Below are 17,276 nucleotides of genomic sequence, written 5' to 3' on the forward strand. Positions count from 1 at the left end.
GGGGGAGGGGAGGGGGAGGGGAGGCAGGGGGAGGGATGAGTAAGGCTAGGGTACCGGCAATGAGGTACAGACAGGGCCACGTCCCCTTGATGAAGTCCTCCACACCAGTTCTCACTTTCTGCTTCCACCACCTCCCAACAGAGCCAATAATACATTTCGCTTTCCCATCTCCTAGAATTCTCATAATCCAAGCACTTTCAAAAGCCCAACCTCTTATCACAGGAGAATTCAGGGGGAATTTTGGAGCTAACTCCGTAACAGCCGGGCAGAGGCTTAGTGTCCTGCCAGCAGGGAGTGGGTGCGGCGGAGGAGCGAGGGGAGGGCCTCAAGTGGCCAGCTTTGACTTTCACCTGTGGGAGGCAGTCTCAGACCTCCCACAGTTCCCAGGTCAGTGGTCGGTGACGGCTGTGGCTCTTTGATAGCTAAGAGTCCCAAGATCTACGGCATCGATAAAGCAAACAGAAATGACAAGAGCAAAGCAAGCAACGTGGCCCTACTAACGGCGCGTGGCACCTTGCCGGCCGCATGCCTCCCCTGCACGGTATTGTCCAGCCTTCTGGCAGTCTTAGGGCTGCCATGATACCGCGCCGGGCCTCGTCTCCACAGCTGAGGGCCTCCTCTGGCGCGGCCACCTCAGAACAGCTGGCTTGGCCCGAGCACAGGCAGCAACGCCAGCCCCCACCCATGCGCTGCTGCCGGGCACAGCCCTGTCACTTCCCTGGGGCAGTACAGGGCAGCAGGAGCGGGGAGCCTCTATTCACACTCAAGTCAGGGCCCTAATTTCCTCTTCTTCCAAACCCGAGTGACCACCATGATCAATGTTTCGATAAAAAAAAATTGCCCACCACAGATCAAGCAACCAACACTGAGCCGAAGCAAATCCATTTAAGTTCAAAGCTAGAGACTTACAGAAATCTAGGAAACAGAACCTCCACCGAGGTGCTGAGCCCCAAAGTGCAGGCACAGTCGCAGGTTTTAGTGTTTTCACGTTCAAACAGAAAGGCGACTTTAATTTATGCTGGGAAAATAAAAATAGATTAATAAGATCCGAGTCAAGCTGCTAGAAGAGGTTTTTCTTTGCCAAAAGACGGGCACTGTGAGTTTCCCTAAACAGGTTATCATTTTAACACTGTAAAGCACTACACTTATTTTTTAAATAGCAAAACTACAATTATCTCTGCACGCCCCATATCGCCGCTCTGCAGTGCTCCGGCATACGAACCGACTGTCAGCGATACAGGAGGGCCGGGAACGTCCGCACCACGCCAGACGGCTGGCCTTATCAAAATCCAACTGCACTAATCCTTTTTCTTACATCAAAAATCAAATAACTTCCCAGAGTGAGGCCACAGTCTCACCGAGCGCAGCTCCACTGGGAGGCGGCAAGTTGAGATTAACGGAGCACTGTGTCAGGAAATAAATAGATAAGCGTTTGCTTTCCTTCTCACTGGTGCTCAGGAGGAGGACGCCTTCAGAAACACACGGACAGGGCCCTGAGCCGCGCAGTCTCACTGTTGGTATTTGCCATCCCCAGGGGTGGCTGGGAACAGCTGCAAGAAATAATGCAATCGTCGAAGATGCCATTCGCTAGCCACAAAAGTTTGACCCACGCGACATTTACACAGAAGCAAGTAATATTATGTAAGCCCTGATAAGGGGAAATGCAATAAGAGGACCCGAGATAACCACACGACGGACACGCTCTTCTGATAGGATGAGCTCCTTTCAAAGTGGGGAGACAACGTGATTTTGTATGTCCGGGCAAAGCGGTAGACAGAGGATGGTCCAGGGTCCCGGATCTCGGGGCCGCCCCCACCTCCCCAGGGATGGCAGGAAGTGATTAATTAGCGTCTCCTTGGAGTCAAACCTGAGAAAGCGCTGGGCATGAGTCTCAGAAAAAACAGTATCTGTCCAGAAACCTTTTTAGGGATCTGAACAATGCGGCATGTCACTGGCAGTCCCAGCACCAGCGTGCTGCAGCCTTCGGGGTGCTGTCTGGGGGACAGCGTGCAGACGGCCACTCACTCGCCTGCTCCGGTGAGTTGCGTTATCTGAACACAGCATGTGCAAACTCGAGTGAGCCAGTCCCCACGCAGCGAAACCTTGGCACGATGGGGGAGCACGGGTCCACACCTCGTCCTTGTGCTGCAGCTGCGCTAAGGCGAGATCCAGATTCTCTCGTACTGTGACAGAGCCACGTCATTAGTGGCGCCTCTTCTGGTGTTCCAGGGAGAAGGAACAGCCACCGGTCGATACTCCTGAGAAATCAAGTTCTTCTCTGCACACGCGCTTGAGCTCTGGTGCAAGTGGTGGGCAGGCCACGGATGCAGCCACTGGTGGGCATGGGAGACTGTCAGAGTCTAAACAGAGAGGTGTGGACTCTGAGCTGGATCCCTATGCCACGGCAACAGAACCCCAGCCTGTGGCAGCGTGCCAGCCTATGGCAATTTAATCCTGCTCACAACAAAATTCCAGAGATACCTACTGGCCCGGGCTGTGCTGAGCCAGCAGGCTGGGTGCAGCCGCTCTTGGTCACTCAGGCAGAAGGCCCTTTCTTGTCAACGGCAGCAGAGCTGAACATCACGGAAGAAGACACTAGGCCCAGGGTAGCTCCTGGCCGGCAGCCACCACTGGCCCAGGCCCTGGAGCTGCCCAGGTTTGTGTTGCCCACTCCAGCCTGCATACCAGGAGAGGCAAGAGAACGTGGGCTGTGAAAGGAGGGGCGTGGGGACGACGTGTCCTCACACTCCTGCTTGCCCATTCTCCCTGTAAAACCCCAGAAAGTAACAGAGTGAAGATAATCCCACCTCATGCGCAGGCTTAGACCTAAGCTGGTCCCTGCCCTTGCCTTTAGCACCCAGCCCACAGGAGCGCCACGCTTGCAGGCACTGTGTGGCTCCTGCTCTCCCACAGGCCACGCCACTGAGTCACACGACAAGCCCATGCTTATCGAGGTGAGCAGATCCCCCACAGCGAGATGTGCCCGCAGTTTCCAGAACTTGGTCAGTGTTTCCACCAAAAGGGCCCCGGAGTGATACCCTCGAACTCTGGGCAGCGCCCCTGCCCGGGTCCACCTCAGCCAAGACACGCGGTGCGGCACCTCCCACACCGCCTTCGGAGGACACAAGACCTCAAAATGGATTTCAAAGGCCCCTATAATTTTGGCAGCATGACATTTTATGTCTTATAAGCTATTTTTATTAGCTGGGGATTGTAGAAAATTGACGTTTACCAACCATTAACCTTTCAAGCATGTAACTCTATTTTTTTCCTCACATGAAAGTATATCTTATACTTCTGTGAGAATCAATCCTTAAGCTGTCCAGCGCCTTTAAGGAAAAAAAAATCATTGTTAAGTCACCTCTTTCTCTTCAAGAAAACCTAAGTTCTATAATTTTGAAGACTTTTGATCACAATTTTATAGCCTTCAGCCTTGCACTGGAATTGTTTTTATCTTAAAATATAAGAACTAGATAAGACAGTCGTACAATCCCTTCTCGCATCTGAGGGGAGACGGGGAAGAGCAGACAACGTGAGAAGGCGGCGCCTGTCTGCAGTCCGCATGCAGGAGGGCTGTTGCGGAGGCCTCACCCTCGTCCACGGGCTCCTTGGCACCCAGGCATTAAGTGCGATCCGGCATAATCCAATCACACCAACACCCTATTAATAAATAACGGCACGAGTAACTTATGCACATGCGCTCTCCTCTCTCCCATGAGGCTATGGAGCTTTAAATGAGTCACTCTATTATTTATTTATTCAATTTTAAAAACATGCCTTTTGCCAAAAGGTCTCTGGCCGCCCATCAGAATGTAAAGGCCAATAAGGGGAAAGTCCCCAAACACAACCATAAAATACGCAATGAATGAAGCCACCGTCTAATGGAAAAATTACTGCTTCAAAGGTCAGCTCAGCCCCCACCCCGCAGGGGCCCTCACAGAGCAGGGCTGCCGGGGGCTCGGCATCTCCCATGGACGGTGCAGCGGAGGGAAGGGCAGCTGCGTGCTAGGCCGCCGTGCTCCGGGGAGCAGTGGGCTCAGGAACGCGGGGGTCAGAACTGGCTTCCTGTCAGCTGCTCGGAAGACTGAGCGGGTGGGGGCTCCTTTGCGCCCAGGTCTCAGGCAGGGAGACTGGCTGAGCCCACAGGACCTGAGGAGGAGAGCCGAGAGCTGCGCTGGCTGGCCTCACACGGCGCCGCCTCGCCTGGGCCCCTGCCGTGTGCAGGGCCATCGCAGCATACCCTCAGACCCCAATCTGAACAGAGCTGGAGACCTCATCGTACAGAGGGCAGCACAGGCCACAAGGCTGGTGAGTGAGGACTGACCTCCAGGGCTCATAGATATGGGCCACCATCTCCGGCCACGCATGGCGCCTGCAGGAGCAGTGGCCAGGTGCCCAGAGGAAGGCTCCTCAACCTGGGCTCAACAGGGCCGGCAGCAGGAAGCGACGCGGGCAGCCCCACTCCTCCCTGTCAGCATCCTCTACCTTGTCAACTGTACCTCTCCCTGGCAGCTGTGCGGATACCCGGATAGTACAGGGGAGAGGCTGCTCCAGCTCCCAGCACAGGGGACCCTGTCTTCATCGCCTGAAGGACAGGACAGCTGTGCAGTCTGCTTTCCTGGTGGGGCCATGCGCAGGAGGCTGGCGCTCCCCAAGGTGCCACAGGATGTACAGGTCACAGTGAGTCCCCGTCACCCAACACCGGCAGCGTCCACGACACCAAGCGCCAGCACCTCCATAAATGTCCCACTAGAGGAAGAAGGAGAGAAGCCCGGCCCTGCCCTCTTCGGGTCCTGCTGGCTGGAATGAGCGGCCAGCCCCGGCCAGCGCTGGCCCCCCAGCAGGCCTTTCCTGCTCTGCTTCATGGCTCTGGTGCTGGGTGCTGGGTTGGTGCCCTAAGACCCTCGCAGGACACTGGCCCCTGCGGCCAGGCTGTCTCTTCTTTCCCGATCCCGGGACCTCCACTTGGGCTCTAAGATGGAGAAGCCATGGGCCCAAGGCAGCCTGGCGTCTGCGTCAGTGTCATTCTCTGCGTGGACTGGGCCACTCCAGTGAGCCCCAACTCCTGGGATGTCCTCGGCAGCCCCGACAGAGGGAGGAGCCTGGGGGGGAGCACCGCCACCCCCACGGGGCGGGACCTGGGCGGTGTCACAGCACCCACAGCTCCCTGCCTACCACAGCGCGGGCGGAGCTGCCTCCACTGAGGCTGGGCGGCCACAGCGACCGAGGGAGGCCCTCATTACCGCAGTGCCAGGGCCAGGCTTTGGCCTGTACAGGAGCCAAGCGCTGGGCAGCAAAGCACGGCTGCCTGAAGCCCAGGAAACAAGCCACTCGCAGCCAGAAACAACGCCTTTTTGCGCTTCCACAGGAAAGCAGTCTGGGGAGAGAAGAGCCTGTTCTATAACTGCTTCCTCCCGCGTGCTCCACATCCATCAGCACAGGGAGTGTGCCGTCCCGCTCCCGGCCACTGCCGAGCAACCCGCTCCCAAAGGCAGCCCCGAGATTAACCCAACATTTACGATGTATCCACGCGGTGCCATCCGACCATAATCCTTGTTAAGGTTCCATTTGAGAGCGAGGAAGAACGGGGGAGAACAAACGCTCCGTATACATTTTAATTCCAAGGAAATTGCTCTGCGTCGCACTTCATCATGTAAAATACGGTACTAGGACACTAAAGTGCCCCGTTTATGCTCTAGCGAGATCCAGCACCGGGCGCCATCTCAGCGCCCGCCTGCTGCACGTATCAGGATGCTGGGCACCACTGCGGCCACCTGCGTGGCCAACACGGCTGCCCAAGGCGCCGGCCCTCGGAAATCTAAAGTGAAACCTCCCGAGGCCAGGAGCCCTCACGCTCCCATGAATGCTAGGGTCCCCAGGGGACAGAGGGGCAGCACGATTCCCAGGCCACATCCCCAGAGTTTCAGACTGTGGGCGGATTAGTTCCCTGTGGCTGCTGTGACAGGTGACCATGAGCCTGGCAGAATGATGACGGGATTCATTCTATGGTAGTTCTGCAGATGGACTTCTCAAGCAAGGTGTCCCTGGCTACGTGCCCTTCAGGCTGGCAGACAGCCCTTCCTGCCCTGGAGGTCCCCCTTGGCTTTGTGTCTTGGGGTGTGGCCACATCAGCCCAGTCTCTGTCTGTGGCCCAGTGCCTCCTCTGTGTCCATCCTCACCCCCTCTTCCTGCTTGCAAGGAAGTCCTCATGGAATGCAGGACATGCCCTCAGCCCAGGACAGCTCCTGCTGCAGTTCCCGGTGCAGCAGCAAAGACCCTTTCCCTCAACTGTCATAAACGGAAGCTGGGGTAGCGGTGTTCTTTTGGGGGCCTGCTGGTCTCACTGTAGTAAATGTAGGACAGGATCCTGGAGGCCAGCAAAGTTAGCAAGGGTCCAACAGACAGGCGGTTCCTGAACCAGTCAGACACCTACCTCTTTGTCGTAGCTAAGGAGACCAAGGCCCCGAAAGGAGAGGGCATCCACGGGAGCTGCCTCCCTCGCCCCCGCCAGCATTCTCCCTGTCCTTGCTGTGGTGGCCTCCTGAAGGCAGAGCCCACCGCTTTGCTCCCAGCGAGGGTATGCACCAGGGCTCCCTCAGGGGTTTCCAGGAAGCCCAGCATAGATGTGACTCCAACTTCCATTTGGGGAGCAGAAACAACTGGTAAGCAAAAACCCTGACACTTTTCTGCCTGAGGTGCACAGGTTGCGGGGCAACACCTGAAATGCGTCGGAGGCCACGTCCTCTGCTTGCAAGCCTCCAGATGCCAAGAGGGAAGGAGAGCACGGTCCTCCTTCTGGGCAGATACGATGTCTGCACCCCAGGTTCAAGAAGCCAAAGCTAACTAGATCAGGTTCCAAGTGAAAGGTGCACCGCTCCGTTCAGCTCTAGCCTGGGTGGGGTGGCACACTGCCTGGCAGGGGCATGCCCACCACACCCAGGCCCTCTCCACAGCAGTGCCACGGGTCTGTGGGCATTTCTGTCTCTGAAGGCTTGCCTTGGACCCTCCTCAGTCCTCACACCCTATCAGCAAGAAAGCTCGGGGGATCAAAACAAGGCAACGTCAAAAGCAGCCAGGCAGGGAGCTGCCCTGGACCTGCACACTGCTCACCTTCTGGTGCCCCCGGGACAACAGACCCCCACGACCCAGGAGGCCGCTGCCCACCGAAGTCTCACTGTGGACTCGGCCAGAGCAGGGGACCGTACAGTGGCCGCAGCAGGGACGAAGCGCCGGGGTCTCCGTTCAGAGGACTGAGAGCTCTATTGGAATCAGCCTCGCTGCACTTGCGGGATGTTCAGGCCTCCCTTAAGCGACAGCAACCGTGCAGCTGTGAGAGCCCCAGAGACCTGCTCGGGGCATGGGCCCCCAGAGTGGGAGTGCTCAGAGGTGGGGGAGGGGGGTTGGTCCCCTGCGGGGCCTGGCTGCAGGAAAGCACTCTGGGGCCCCTCTCCTCAGATCCCCTGCCTTTCTCCCTGTTCCTTGGCTGCCAACAGCGGGGCCGCTCTCTTCTGCAGTCCCTCTGCCCTGATGGCTTTGCCTCGTAGCCAGCACAGCATGCATGGAAACCGCCAAGGCCGCCGCGCCGTTGGAATCCCCACGCCTGAAGCACGCGCATGCGCCTGCACACACTCCACCACGGGACGTGGCCCGCAGGACGGCTCCGGAGCAGGACCCGGCCCCAACCCCAGAGGCCGACAGGAACGAGCTACTTTATGGCCACATGTACTACACGAGGGACCCCGGGATGGGGGAGTCCCTGCATGATCCCAGCAGGCCTAGCCTTGTCACTAGTACTCTTCAGTACAATGGCAGAAGGAAGCAGAGGGGACAGACAGAGGGGTGGGAGAGGGCATTGAGGAGAAGAGAAGAGAAGCAGCACCTCCGGCTCTGAAGATGGAGGACGGGCCCCTGAGCCAAGGCCTGCTTCTCGTCATCCTGAACTGTGCCCTGCCCATGCTTTCCAACTGCTCTGACCCTGCAGTATGTCACAGGCACTACACAAAGGGCCCGGCTCCATGCGGTGAGACCACAACCCCAGCTGCCCCCCATCTCCCTGGACCCTGACGGCGAGTCGGGAGGAAACGGACTTGGACAGGACAACAGTCCAAGCGGGGCCTTGGGGTGAAGAGCCAGAGAGGGGCCCAGCGAGGGAGAGGAGTCAACTGAGGTAGTACCACAGGCTGCCAGGAGAGGGCAGCCCAGAGCTTGGGCAAAAAACGGGGTGGGGGGAGGGGGAGGCAAACTAAGAGCCTTTTCACAAGCCAACAGGGTTATCAGTTCAGTTTGCGGCCGTGGCTGTGCCGCTCTGGGGTTCCAAGACGCAGCAGCTGCCATGAGGTTTTACAAGAACACACTTGGGAGAACTTTATCGCCCTTGGTGGAGAGAAACCTCACTCAGCTTATGGATATATATATATATATATATATATATATATATATATAGAGAGAGAGAGAGAGAGAGAGAGAGAGAGAGAATTCACTAGGAGGAGAAATTGCTCTTTCAAAGAGTCAAAATAACAGGCACATCCTTTGAAAAGGTGAGGGTGTGCCTGCTGTCCCTCTCGGCGCCCGATTAGCTCTGGCACTGCACCACACTTTCAGAGAAAAAAGGAGGGAACGAGGGAGGGAAAGAAGGAGAAAGAGGGAGGAAGAGCAGAGGCAGGCAGGGGGTCTGAGCTTCATTTTAACCTACATCCATTTGCCCCCAAGAGAGTTTGCAAAATTTCTACATTTGGAAATTAACATTGTGAAGCAAATACCAGTGCTAACCATGTACCAAATATACTGTATTTAAACTGTAGTATGAATTTCATTGTGATTTTTTTAAAAATCCCTGCAGAGTAGAATTAGAAAATCATTATTTCTGAAACAAAGAACTTGTAGGTCTTAGCAGCCAATGCAGGAATCCAAGCACCTCTCAGTCGCAGAGCAGTGGAGACCTGTGCCCCTCAAGGTTCCCGGGCAACATGGCGCGGTAGGGCCCTGCATGCACACGGGGTCTGTGTCCGCGCTCAGTCCGCACTGCCCTGCGAGCCCAGGATCTGGCCTGGCCCAGTGCACAGGCCCTCCACGGGCACCCGGGGACCACTGCTGCCCACGTCCCTTCAAGGGTGCCCCAAGCAGTCTGAATCACAGGGTCTCTGTTCGTCCAGGATTAGCCTTGCTGGCATCCGGATGTCCTCGTCATGACGCATGCTGGCCACAGTGTAAGGAGCCCCGGGCAGAAGCCCCCAGCCCTCAGAGCCGTGTCCCATTCCTGCGCTGCCCTGCAGTGGGTGCTGGCAGGCTGAGGGGGGCCTGAGAACACTGTCCTGGCAATGCCGGCTACCCCCCTGGGCTCATGCATGCCACAGCTGGCTTTGCAAGCCCACGGTGCCCAGAGCTGGGGGACCCACTTGCATGGAGCCTGGTGACAGGAGCAGTGGTGACAGAGCTAACCACAAGCCGCTGCTGTCTACACGCCGGGCTGTCCCAATGCCTGGCAAGTGGGACATCTGCCTGATTGCGGGCTGCTCTGGCACCCTGAATGCCACGTCCACTGACACCGTAGGGAGCCTGGTGGTGATCAGGGCTCGGGCCGGACAGAGTACAGGGGGAAGCAATCGGACACTTTTGGGCTGATCCCATGCCCTTGCTGATGGCCAGTTTCTGGGCCAGAACACAAGAAGTTACGCCTCCCTGGAAGGCTTTTCGGAGATCAAGCGAGACCTTGTATGTGCAGAATGGCGGGGGCTTCCGCTGTCCCTATGCCAGTCACACGACGTCCCATACTGGCCCACACTCCTTCATCGGAAGACTCAAAGACAGCACACACCCTGGAAACACCACGCCCGAGTCACCTGTACTCACACCAGCAGCAGCGAGTAGATGTGTTCTCTGGTCTGGATGGTGCTGGGGGCATCCTGACCCATGGCGATGCCAGAGACAGCTGCCACCTCTAGGCACCTCACCAAGCTCCTGTATGGCATGAGTAGGATGCGCAAGCCCTCAAGAGGCAGAGCACAGCGAGAGGAGGCCACAGGCAGGAGGCACATGACAGCCGTGTAGAGGCCAGTCAGGGGCAGACACAGGGGCCTTCCACGATGCAGCTGCATCCCCAGTGCTCTTAATTTTGGGACATGGTATCGGCTGTCACCCAGGTTGCGCTAGACCTTGCAACCCTCCTGCCTCAGCCTCCCTCAGTGCTGGAAACACAGGCGGGGCCACCTCAAGTGGATGTCTGTTCTTCATCGTGACCTCTGGGGCCCCCTCCATGTGTGGGCCACAGCCTGGGAGCCAGCCCCACACCATGCTCTTCTGCCTAACACCAGTCCCGCCTCTCCTGTGGTCCAACAGCAGCCTGTTCCCACGCTCTTAACCCGGGACAGGCAGCACCATGGCAGAGAAGGGCTACAGAAAAGCCCAGTGCACCGCAGCCCCGCAGCAGGCTGGGACCACCACAAGGCAGCCAGAGGCGCCCAGGTCCCCTGGTGCTCTGCACTCGAGATCTCAAACCCCTGGCTGGTGGTGGGTGGGCAGAGAAGTCTGTGTACTCAGCGGAGGTGAGGGCGCTGCTTCGGGCGTCAGGCCCAGCCTCATTCCCTCTGCTTCTGTCTGGGCATGGCCTCCTGTAGCTATGGGCCCTGCAGAGAGACAGACCCTGCTCAGCACTGCCCTGCTTCCCACCAGGAGCCTGGCCAGGCAAGTGGCCCCAGCCTGATCCCTCTAGCAGCCCATTCATGTCCTGGACACAGCAGAGCCAGAAGCGGCAGTCAGTGGTTCCCTTTATTTAAGGAAGCTTTGCAAAGAGCCCACGGTGAGCGAGATTCCTGCAGCCCGGAGTGTGCAACAGGGCTGCACTTGCTGGGGTGGGGGACCTGGCTAAGACCCCCACTGCCTGTATGAGGGGCACAGTGATGGGTGAAGTAAGAGACAGAAGCAGTGTAGTAACGCAGACGCGGGAGGGAGATTAGTGCCTTGGAACAGGCAAAGGCAAGGCCCTGTCTGCAGGCTGCCGTCCACTGCCCACATACACACACACACACACACACACACACACACACACACACGAGTTGGGGCGGTGCTTCTGCACCAGGGTGGCGACCGCTGCAGGGCGGTGAGAAGTTCCAACCCGGCGTACAGGGCAGGCCAAGGACAGCTTGGTCACCCTCTAGACTCCATCTACAACTTGTGGCCCCGGCAGGACAGTGGGCTCTCACCTTCCCGCGTCCTGGGCCGTGGTTATCTGCACAAACACAAGCCGCCCCATTTTCTCACCTCCCGGGACACGGCTGGTCTGGGGCTCTGCAGCTGCTCAAGGACTGGTTCTGTCCACCTCCTCAGAGCTGCAAAAGGGTTGTGCAACTCCAGACATCACGTCCGTATTCAGCAGGATAAAGAGAAGGCAGACCACTACGAGGCTGAACTCGACAGACTAAGTAAGAAACCACTGACTGGAAAGAGGTCACTGGCCACCCTGGTGGTGGAGCCCTGGTGGTGGAGTCTGCAGGCCCACCCTAGCCACAAGCAAAGCCCCACCCACAACTCCAAGCCCCACCCACAACTCCAAGCCCCTCCCACAACTCCAAGCCCCACCCACAACTCCAAGCCCCACCCACAACTCCAAGCCCCACCCACTCGCGCACCAACCCACACCTGCACACTCCAAGCCACGCCCACATGCATCAAGCCACCCTGGCTTCTGGTCCAGGCCCTGGTGACACTCTGTCCCCGTAAGAATACATGCCTGTCCTGGGCCCCCTGACAAGGCGACTCCCAGCCACACTCACGCCGTACCCCTGTCATGTTGCCAGCTTCTGACTGCAGCCCTCGACCCGATCCTCAGCTGTCGTCTCTCCATAGCTCGCCGAGTCAATCAACGATTCTCTGCCCGTCTACTCTGCTCTGCGGTGGGGCTGGAGAAGTCCTGCACAGCAGGCTTGGGAGTCATCCACTAGGTATCTGTTTCTCCTTCCTGAACATAATCCGTCCTCTCTCCCTCATCAACGTGACGGATTAGGATCATGCAAGCCCCAAAAACCACAGTCTCTGCTTCTGCAGCTCCTCAGCACTCCCGGCAAGCAGCGGCATGTGACCGGTTCTGGCTATGTGGACTTCTGCAGCGGTTCTGAGAAAGCGCTCTCCTGACACAGAAACGCAGTTGGTGCCAGCCTTCCTGAACTCAGATGCAGCGCATGGAACCACAGCAGCTAGTGTGCCACAATGAGGCAATAAATTCACAAAGCAAATGCAGCAGAACGCAGGGCCTGTGGTTATGTCGCTGACCTGAGGCCCTGATGACATCTACCCTTCAACGCAGTGTGAGAAAAAGAGCCCTCGTACATTCAAGATCCTGTTCATCGGATTTTATCCCCTGGGCCAGGAATAGCCTAAACTGTATACATGGTGCAAAGAAGGAGGGGCTCAGCCACTGAGCCTTTGCGGTGAGAGTGGCATGGGGTGGGCCACGACGTGCCCACGGGGTCTCCAGCACATCGGGGCAGGGGAGGAGCTGCTCCGAAGAGTCTCACCAGGTCATGGAAAGCCAAGCGTGCCTTTCTGTCCTGCCCTTCCCGAAATGCCAGCCCGTCCAGTGCCCCTTGGTGAGCGCTGTCTCTGCCCAGCTGGCACCGAGCCCTGCCCCACCCACGCCCCGGAGTGCCGCCTTGCTGGGTCTCTGACCCTGGCCAGCTTCGCCCAGGTGTCTGTACGCGGGCAGGGCAGGTCAGCGCATCAGCGTAAGGCCCAAGCCTGCTGCCACCTGGCTGTTAATTATTAACAAGGCAGAGAAAGGGACACCAGCTCAGCAATGCCAGGACTGAATGGTGGCTCAGAGTGCTCCATGCCAGCCCAAGGAAAGCGGCGCAGCCGTGCGGGCTTAGCTGTGATCACGCACCCGTGGTCAGCACTGCAAGGGAGGGATCCTATAAACCCTACTACGGCTGAGAGCCTTTGCAGGGCCATGCCGGCACTCTCAGGAACAGCAACACAGGAAACCCGGGCCGCGGGGCCACGAAGGCCACGTCGGCCAGACCAGCATCCTGGACTTCTTCCGCACTCCCAGGCTCCGCTTCTCCCAAGGTTTGCAATACGTAGTATTTGTTACCCTATTGGGGAAAACTATTTTAAGCCTAATTAGCATGAAATTTTTAGAATGCAAATGCTTTTCATTTAGACATAAAACAAAATGCCACGACATTTCTTCCATCCATTTATCACAAACACGTTAATTACTGCGTAACAAATCGCTCCTGCTGGAATCTGTACCCGGCAGGGCTGCAGGCAGGCTGACTCAGGGCAGAGCCGCAGAGGGGCCCTTACGGCCCCTGGAGGTTCTGCCCTTCCAGTGGGTGCCCCATTCTCTCCTCTCCATTCTACGCAGTCATCCCCTAACTGAAACACCGGGCTTGTTTGTTTTTGACACAGCCATCCTTGATACGGTCTTGAAACTGTGAAGTTTTCTACACACAAAGAAATGTTTGCAGGTCCTGGCTTGAGAACGCCGCAGCTTCAGTTTTCTGCCTCTGTGTGTGCGTAGAATTACTTCTAAGACATAAAAGCATCCCTTTGCTCCTGAGAGCGTGCACCCCAGCAAGAGTGAAGGAAGGCAAACCAGAGGGGTGGCGCGGACCGATGGGGGACACACAGTGTGACTGCCGCCCACCCGGCAGACAGGCAGAGGACCTGGACCCCAGATGCTGGGGGCCCCCCAGTCCCTCCCCAGGCCAGGCCTGGCTGGGCACGGGCAGGCGCACCTCAGGGTTAGCAGGTGTGCAGGAGCCCATGCAGCCGCAAGGCCACAGGCAGCCCGGGCTCGCCCAGGACGCCGGGGCTTCTTGTTCTCACTACATGCCTGCCTTGCTGGCCTGGGGGCCAGGCTGCCATGCCACCAGCGACCCAACTGCCACCATACCCACCGGGGGCAGGCACACAGCCTGAATGGGACCCACATGTCTGTGGGGACAGAGCAGGGACACCTGTCGGAACCTCAGGCCAGCTCAGAAGGTATGAGGAGCTGAAATCCTCCTGGTCACAGCAAGTCTTTGCCATGACAAGTGTGCTTCCTTCTGTCCCCAAGGACACTGACGGCTCCAGGGTCTTGTCACATTTGGCCTTGTGCTCCCATAGGCCCGAGGGGCCGCCTTCAGCACCACAGTGAGGAACACACAAGCAGGAGGGCTGACCCGCAGCCAGGACCGGGGCAGAGCTGTGCCGGGGCTCGAGGGCACCCGAGCTCGCTCTGCGGGACGAAGGCCTGGATGGAGGCCCACCTCATCCACCCCAACGCAACACACGCACACAAGGGGCAGAGCAGGCCTGAAGAAGCCTCCTCAGGCCCACCTGCTGCGACAGTCACCGAGAGCAGCCTGGCAAGTGGCTGCTTCTCAACATCAACAGGAGTCAATGGTATCACAATTCAGAAAACAAAATTTAAAAAGTAAGAAAGTTGGATTCAGTGCAAAATAAAAATGCTAATTCACATAACAAGGAACAAACAAGAAAATCAACGAGCTCCATCTGGAAGGGTGAGAATCTGGAAAGTCACCCACTCTGTGTGAGAGAGCTTACACACACACACACACACACACACACACACACAATAGGAAGTACTACCAGCCCTAGAGGGAAAGTCTCCATCTCCCAGAACACACAACTAGGGACCAAGTCAAAGCCTGAGGATGATTTAAGTGAACGATGAAGTCCAGCTCTGACATTTTATTGAAAGTCAGCTCTCCATCACTTCTGGGAAACTGAGGCAGTGAGGGAAGGCATACGGTCCGACTCTGAGACCCCAGGGAGACCAGAACTCATTAATTTCCTTTATGCAAATATAAAGTTTAATTAGTTTGTCCTGAAAGGGAAACAGATCGATGCGCAGAATGATCTATTGTCTCCTGAGTTCTGCAGCCGCCTCCGACCTGCCCGTGGAAAACGTGGCCATGGCTCTGCAGACACCACGAAGCTAATTGGTAGCTCCCTTCCCGTGTGTGTTTTCATGTTGTCAGTGGGGCAGTAATGAAAATGAATGCCACATTTGCGAACAGAACGTCTGTGGGCTTATTTACTGCATTTCCAACAACATCGTCTGCTTTATCATGCATTTCAAAGCAGGGATAATTTAAGAATCCAGAATTTCATACATAAAAATACTTGGTAAGAAAGTCTCTCTGCACATTATTTGGGTGACGTTACTTCCGAATTCCAATTTGTTGCCCAGGAAATGATTCACTGTAGTCCAAAAGGACAGGGATTCTGCATCATTCACCTTGACGCCAAGCATCTCTTAGGTGCACCCAACTGCACCTCACTGACGCCCTCAGGACCAGCATCCGCCGCCCCGCCCAGCCCCGACGCCCCAGAGGGCAGTGCGAGTGCCCCTCCCCCTCCTCAGGCCCTGCCCTACCTTGGAGGAGCTTCTCTCCCTGCAGAATATTGGGGGAGATTAACGCCGTGTAATCTTCCTCAGAGAACCCGGCTTTGCAGGTCTCTCTGTCTGTAAGATCCTCATTATGGGCCTGAGAAAGACGAGAGGTAAAACAAAAATAAATTCGCAGACATGGAATCCAGGCAGTAAGCACAGGGGCCTGCTACATGCAGGTCTCTGGCGGTGAGAAACGCTACGGATCGCAGACTCCACCCAGAGGTGACAGCCCCAGGCTCTGGTCTTTGGGGGTTCAAGTGGCTGGGGCGACCTCTCCCAGCGCTGGATAGAGAGCCATGCTCCATGCTGCAAGCGAGAAGCCTGGCCAGCCTGGCTGGGAGGGCTCTCCGCCCCACTGGCACCCGCAAGGAACCAGGAGAGCTGTCCCATAGGCAAGCGGAAGCTTGCGGCCAGCTCAGGAAACCCCCGGGGAGGTCCTGCCCAAGCCAGCTCTGCCCAGAGCCTTTTCCCTTGGGCCCCTGGGCTCTGAGTGTAGGCAGGAGTCAGTGGCAGGCTGTTTCTGCCTGCTTCAGGCTGTGTGGTGACGGAGAAGGGACGACAGAGAGGAGGAAAGGGGATTTCTAGGACTCCCGAGCTAGCTTCTCCAGCTCCACGGGGCTGCAGGGTGGAGCAGGGGACAAGGAGGGCTTCCACCCTCTGTCCTCCCCTGAGGCTTTCCCTAGACACTTGTTCCTCTGTGCATCCCAGCTCCTGGCCAGCTGGAGGGTGTGAACCTTTCTGTCCTGGGCAGCTCGCTCCTCTGGAAGTCCAGAGCTCCTGTGAGGCAGGCTGGGCGGCAGGACCCTCCCTGGCTGCAGGGAGGAGGGGGCGAGTTAATGCGCACAAGTCAGCCCTGCCAAGGCAGAGGGAGCACAGCAGTGCCCCAGCTCCCGGCGAGCGCAAGAAGCCCCGGGCGCAACCTCACCCGCATCGCGCCTCCTCGGGTGGAACGCGCCTCCCGCAGCTGCCTCCTCCAGCCTTCAGCTGCCCGCCCGCAGCTCCGCTCGGATGCCACGGGGTGTGGGAGCCCCTCCATCCAGAAGCGCGGGGGAGGGGAAGACAGGGTGTGGGGTCTTTCCTCCGAAACAGCTTCAAGCCGTGGTTTGCTCCCCGGGAACAAAGCTTCAGTGGCACTCGAAGACCCAGGGAGGCGGGACTGGCCCGGGAAAGTTTCGATCTGCCCGGGGCCGTGTGCCCCAGCACCCTCCAAAGCCCTGCGGCCTCAGGGCCCAGCTCCGGCCGCCCGCACTTCTTTATTTCTGAGGTTACCACAGCGAGGCTCGGGAGGAGGCAGCGAGGCCGATCGGCCACGAGAGGGGGTCTCTGCAACTCCCGCGGCCCCTCTGCCTCCACCCAGGGGCGCCCCGGAGCGGCCGCACACACCGCCTCGCGGGCCCGGCGCTCCCCAGGCGAAGAGCGGGGCTGCAGAGCTCGGCAAGAAGAAGCCGGGGCCCCGCTCATTCTCCCGGGGCGCAGGCCCACCCTACGCCCGCAGGAGCCACGCTTGCCGGTTCCTCTCCAAGTCGCCAGAGCTCTGCCAGACGCGGGCTCCAGCTCGCTCCGAGCACTCGGCGGCGGGGTCCCGGCGGTCCCCATCGGCCACCACCGCAGCCAAAGTCCTACCCGCACGCACAGCACCAAGGCGGCGGCGCGCCGCGCTTCCCGGCCCCGGGCAACGGGAATCGGCCCCGGCCCCGGCCCGCTGTTCCCCGGCTCGCTGCCCGCAGCCCCGGCCAGGCTAGCCAACTCCGGAGCGCACGGCTCCCGGGCGGTGGAGGGCGCGCCGGCTCCACCAGTGGGCAGCCCGCCCCGGCGCCTGCCGGCCGAGCTCCGGGCAGCGGCCAAAGTCCTACCCGCACGCACAGCACCAAGGCGG

The 17,276-nt window shown here is 58.2% G+C and overlaps 1 protein-coding gene across 1 annotated transcript in view; it reads right to left on the reverse strand.

Moving 5' to 3' along the window:
* Cdh4 (cadherin 4) overlaps nt 1–16,331 on the reverse strand; it is a 516,253-nt gene extending 499,922 nt beyond the window's left edge. The window contains exons 1-2 of the mRNA XM_012517566.2: nt 16,326–16,331; nt 15,383–15,494 (exon numbers count right to left, since the gene is read on the reverse strand). Of these exons, the coding sequence (XP_012373020.1) occupies nt 15,383–15,494; nt 16,326–16,331 (118 nt within the window). The remainder of the gene's footprint in view (nt 1–15,382; nt 15,495–16,325) is intronic.
* Nucleotides 16,332–17,276: the final 945 nt, after the last annotated feature.

This window comes from Octodon degus, unplaced genomic scaffold (genome assembly GCF_000260255.1).
Source record: "Octodon degus isolate 3935 unplaced genomic scaffold, OctDeg1.0 scaffold00194, whole genome shotgun sequence".
Taxonomy (NCBI): domain Eukaryota; kingdom Metazoa; phylum Chordata; class Mammalia; order Rodentia; family Octodontidae; genus Octodon; species Octodon degus.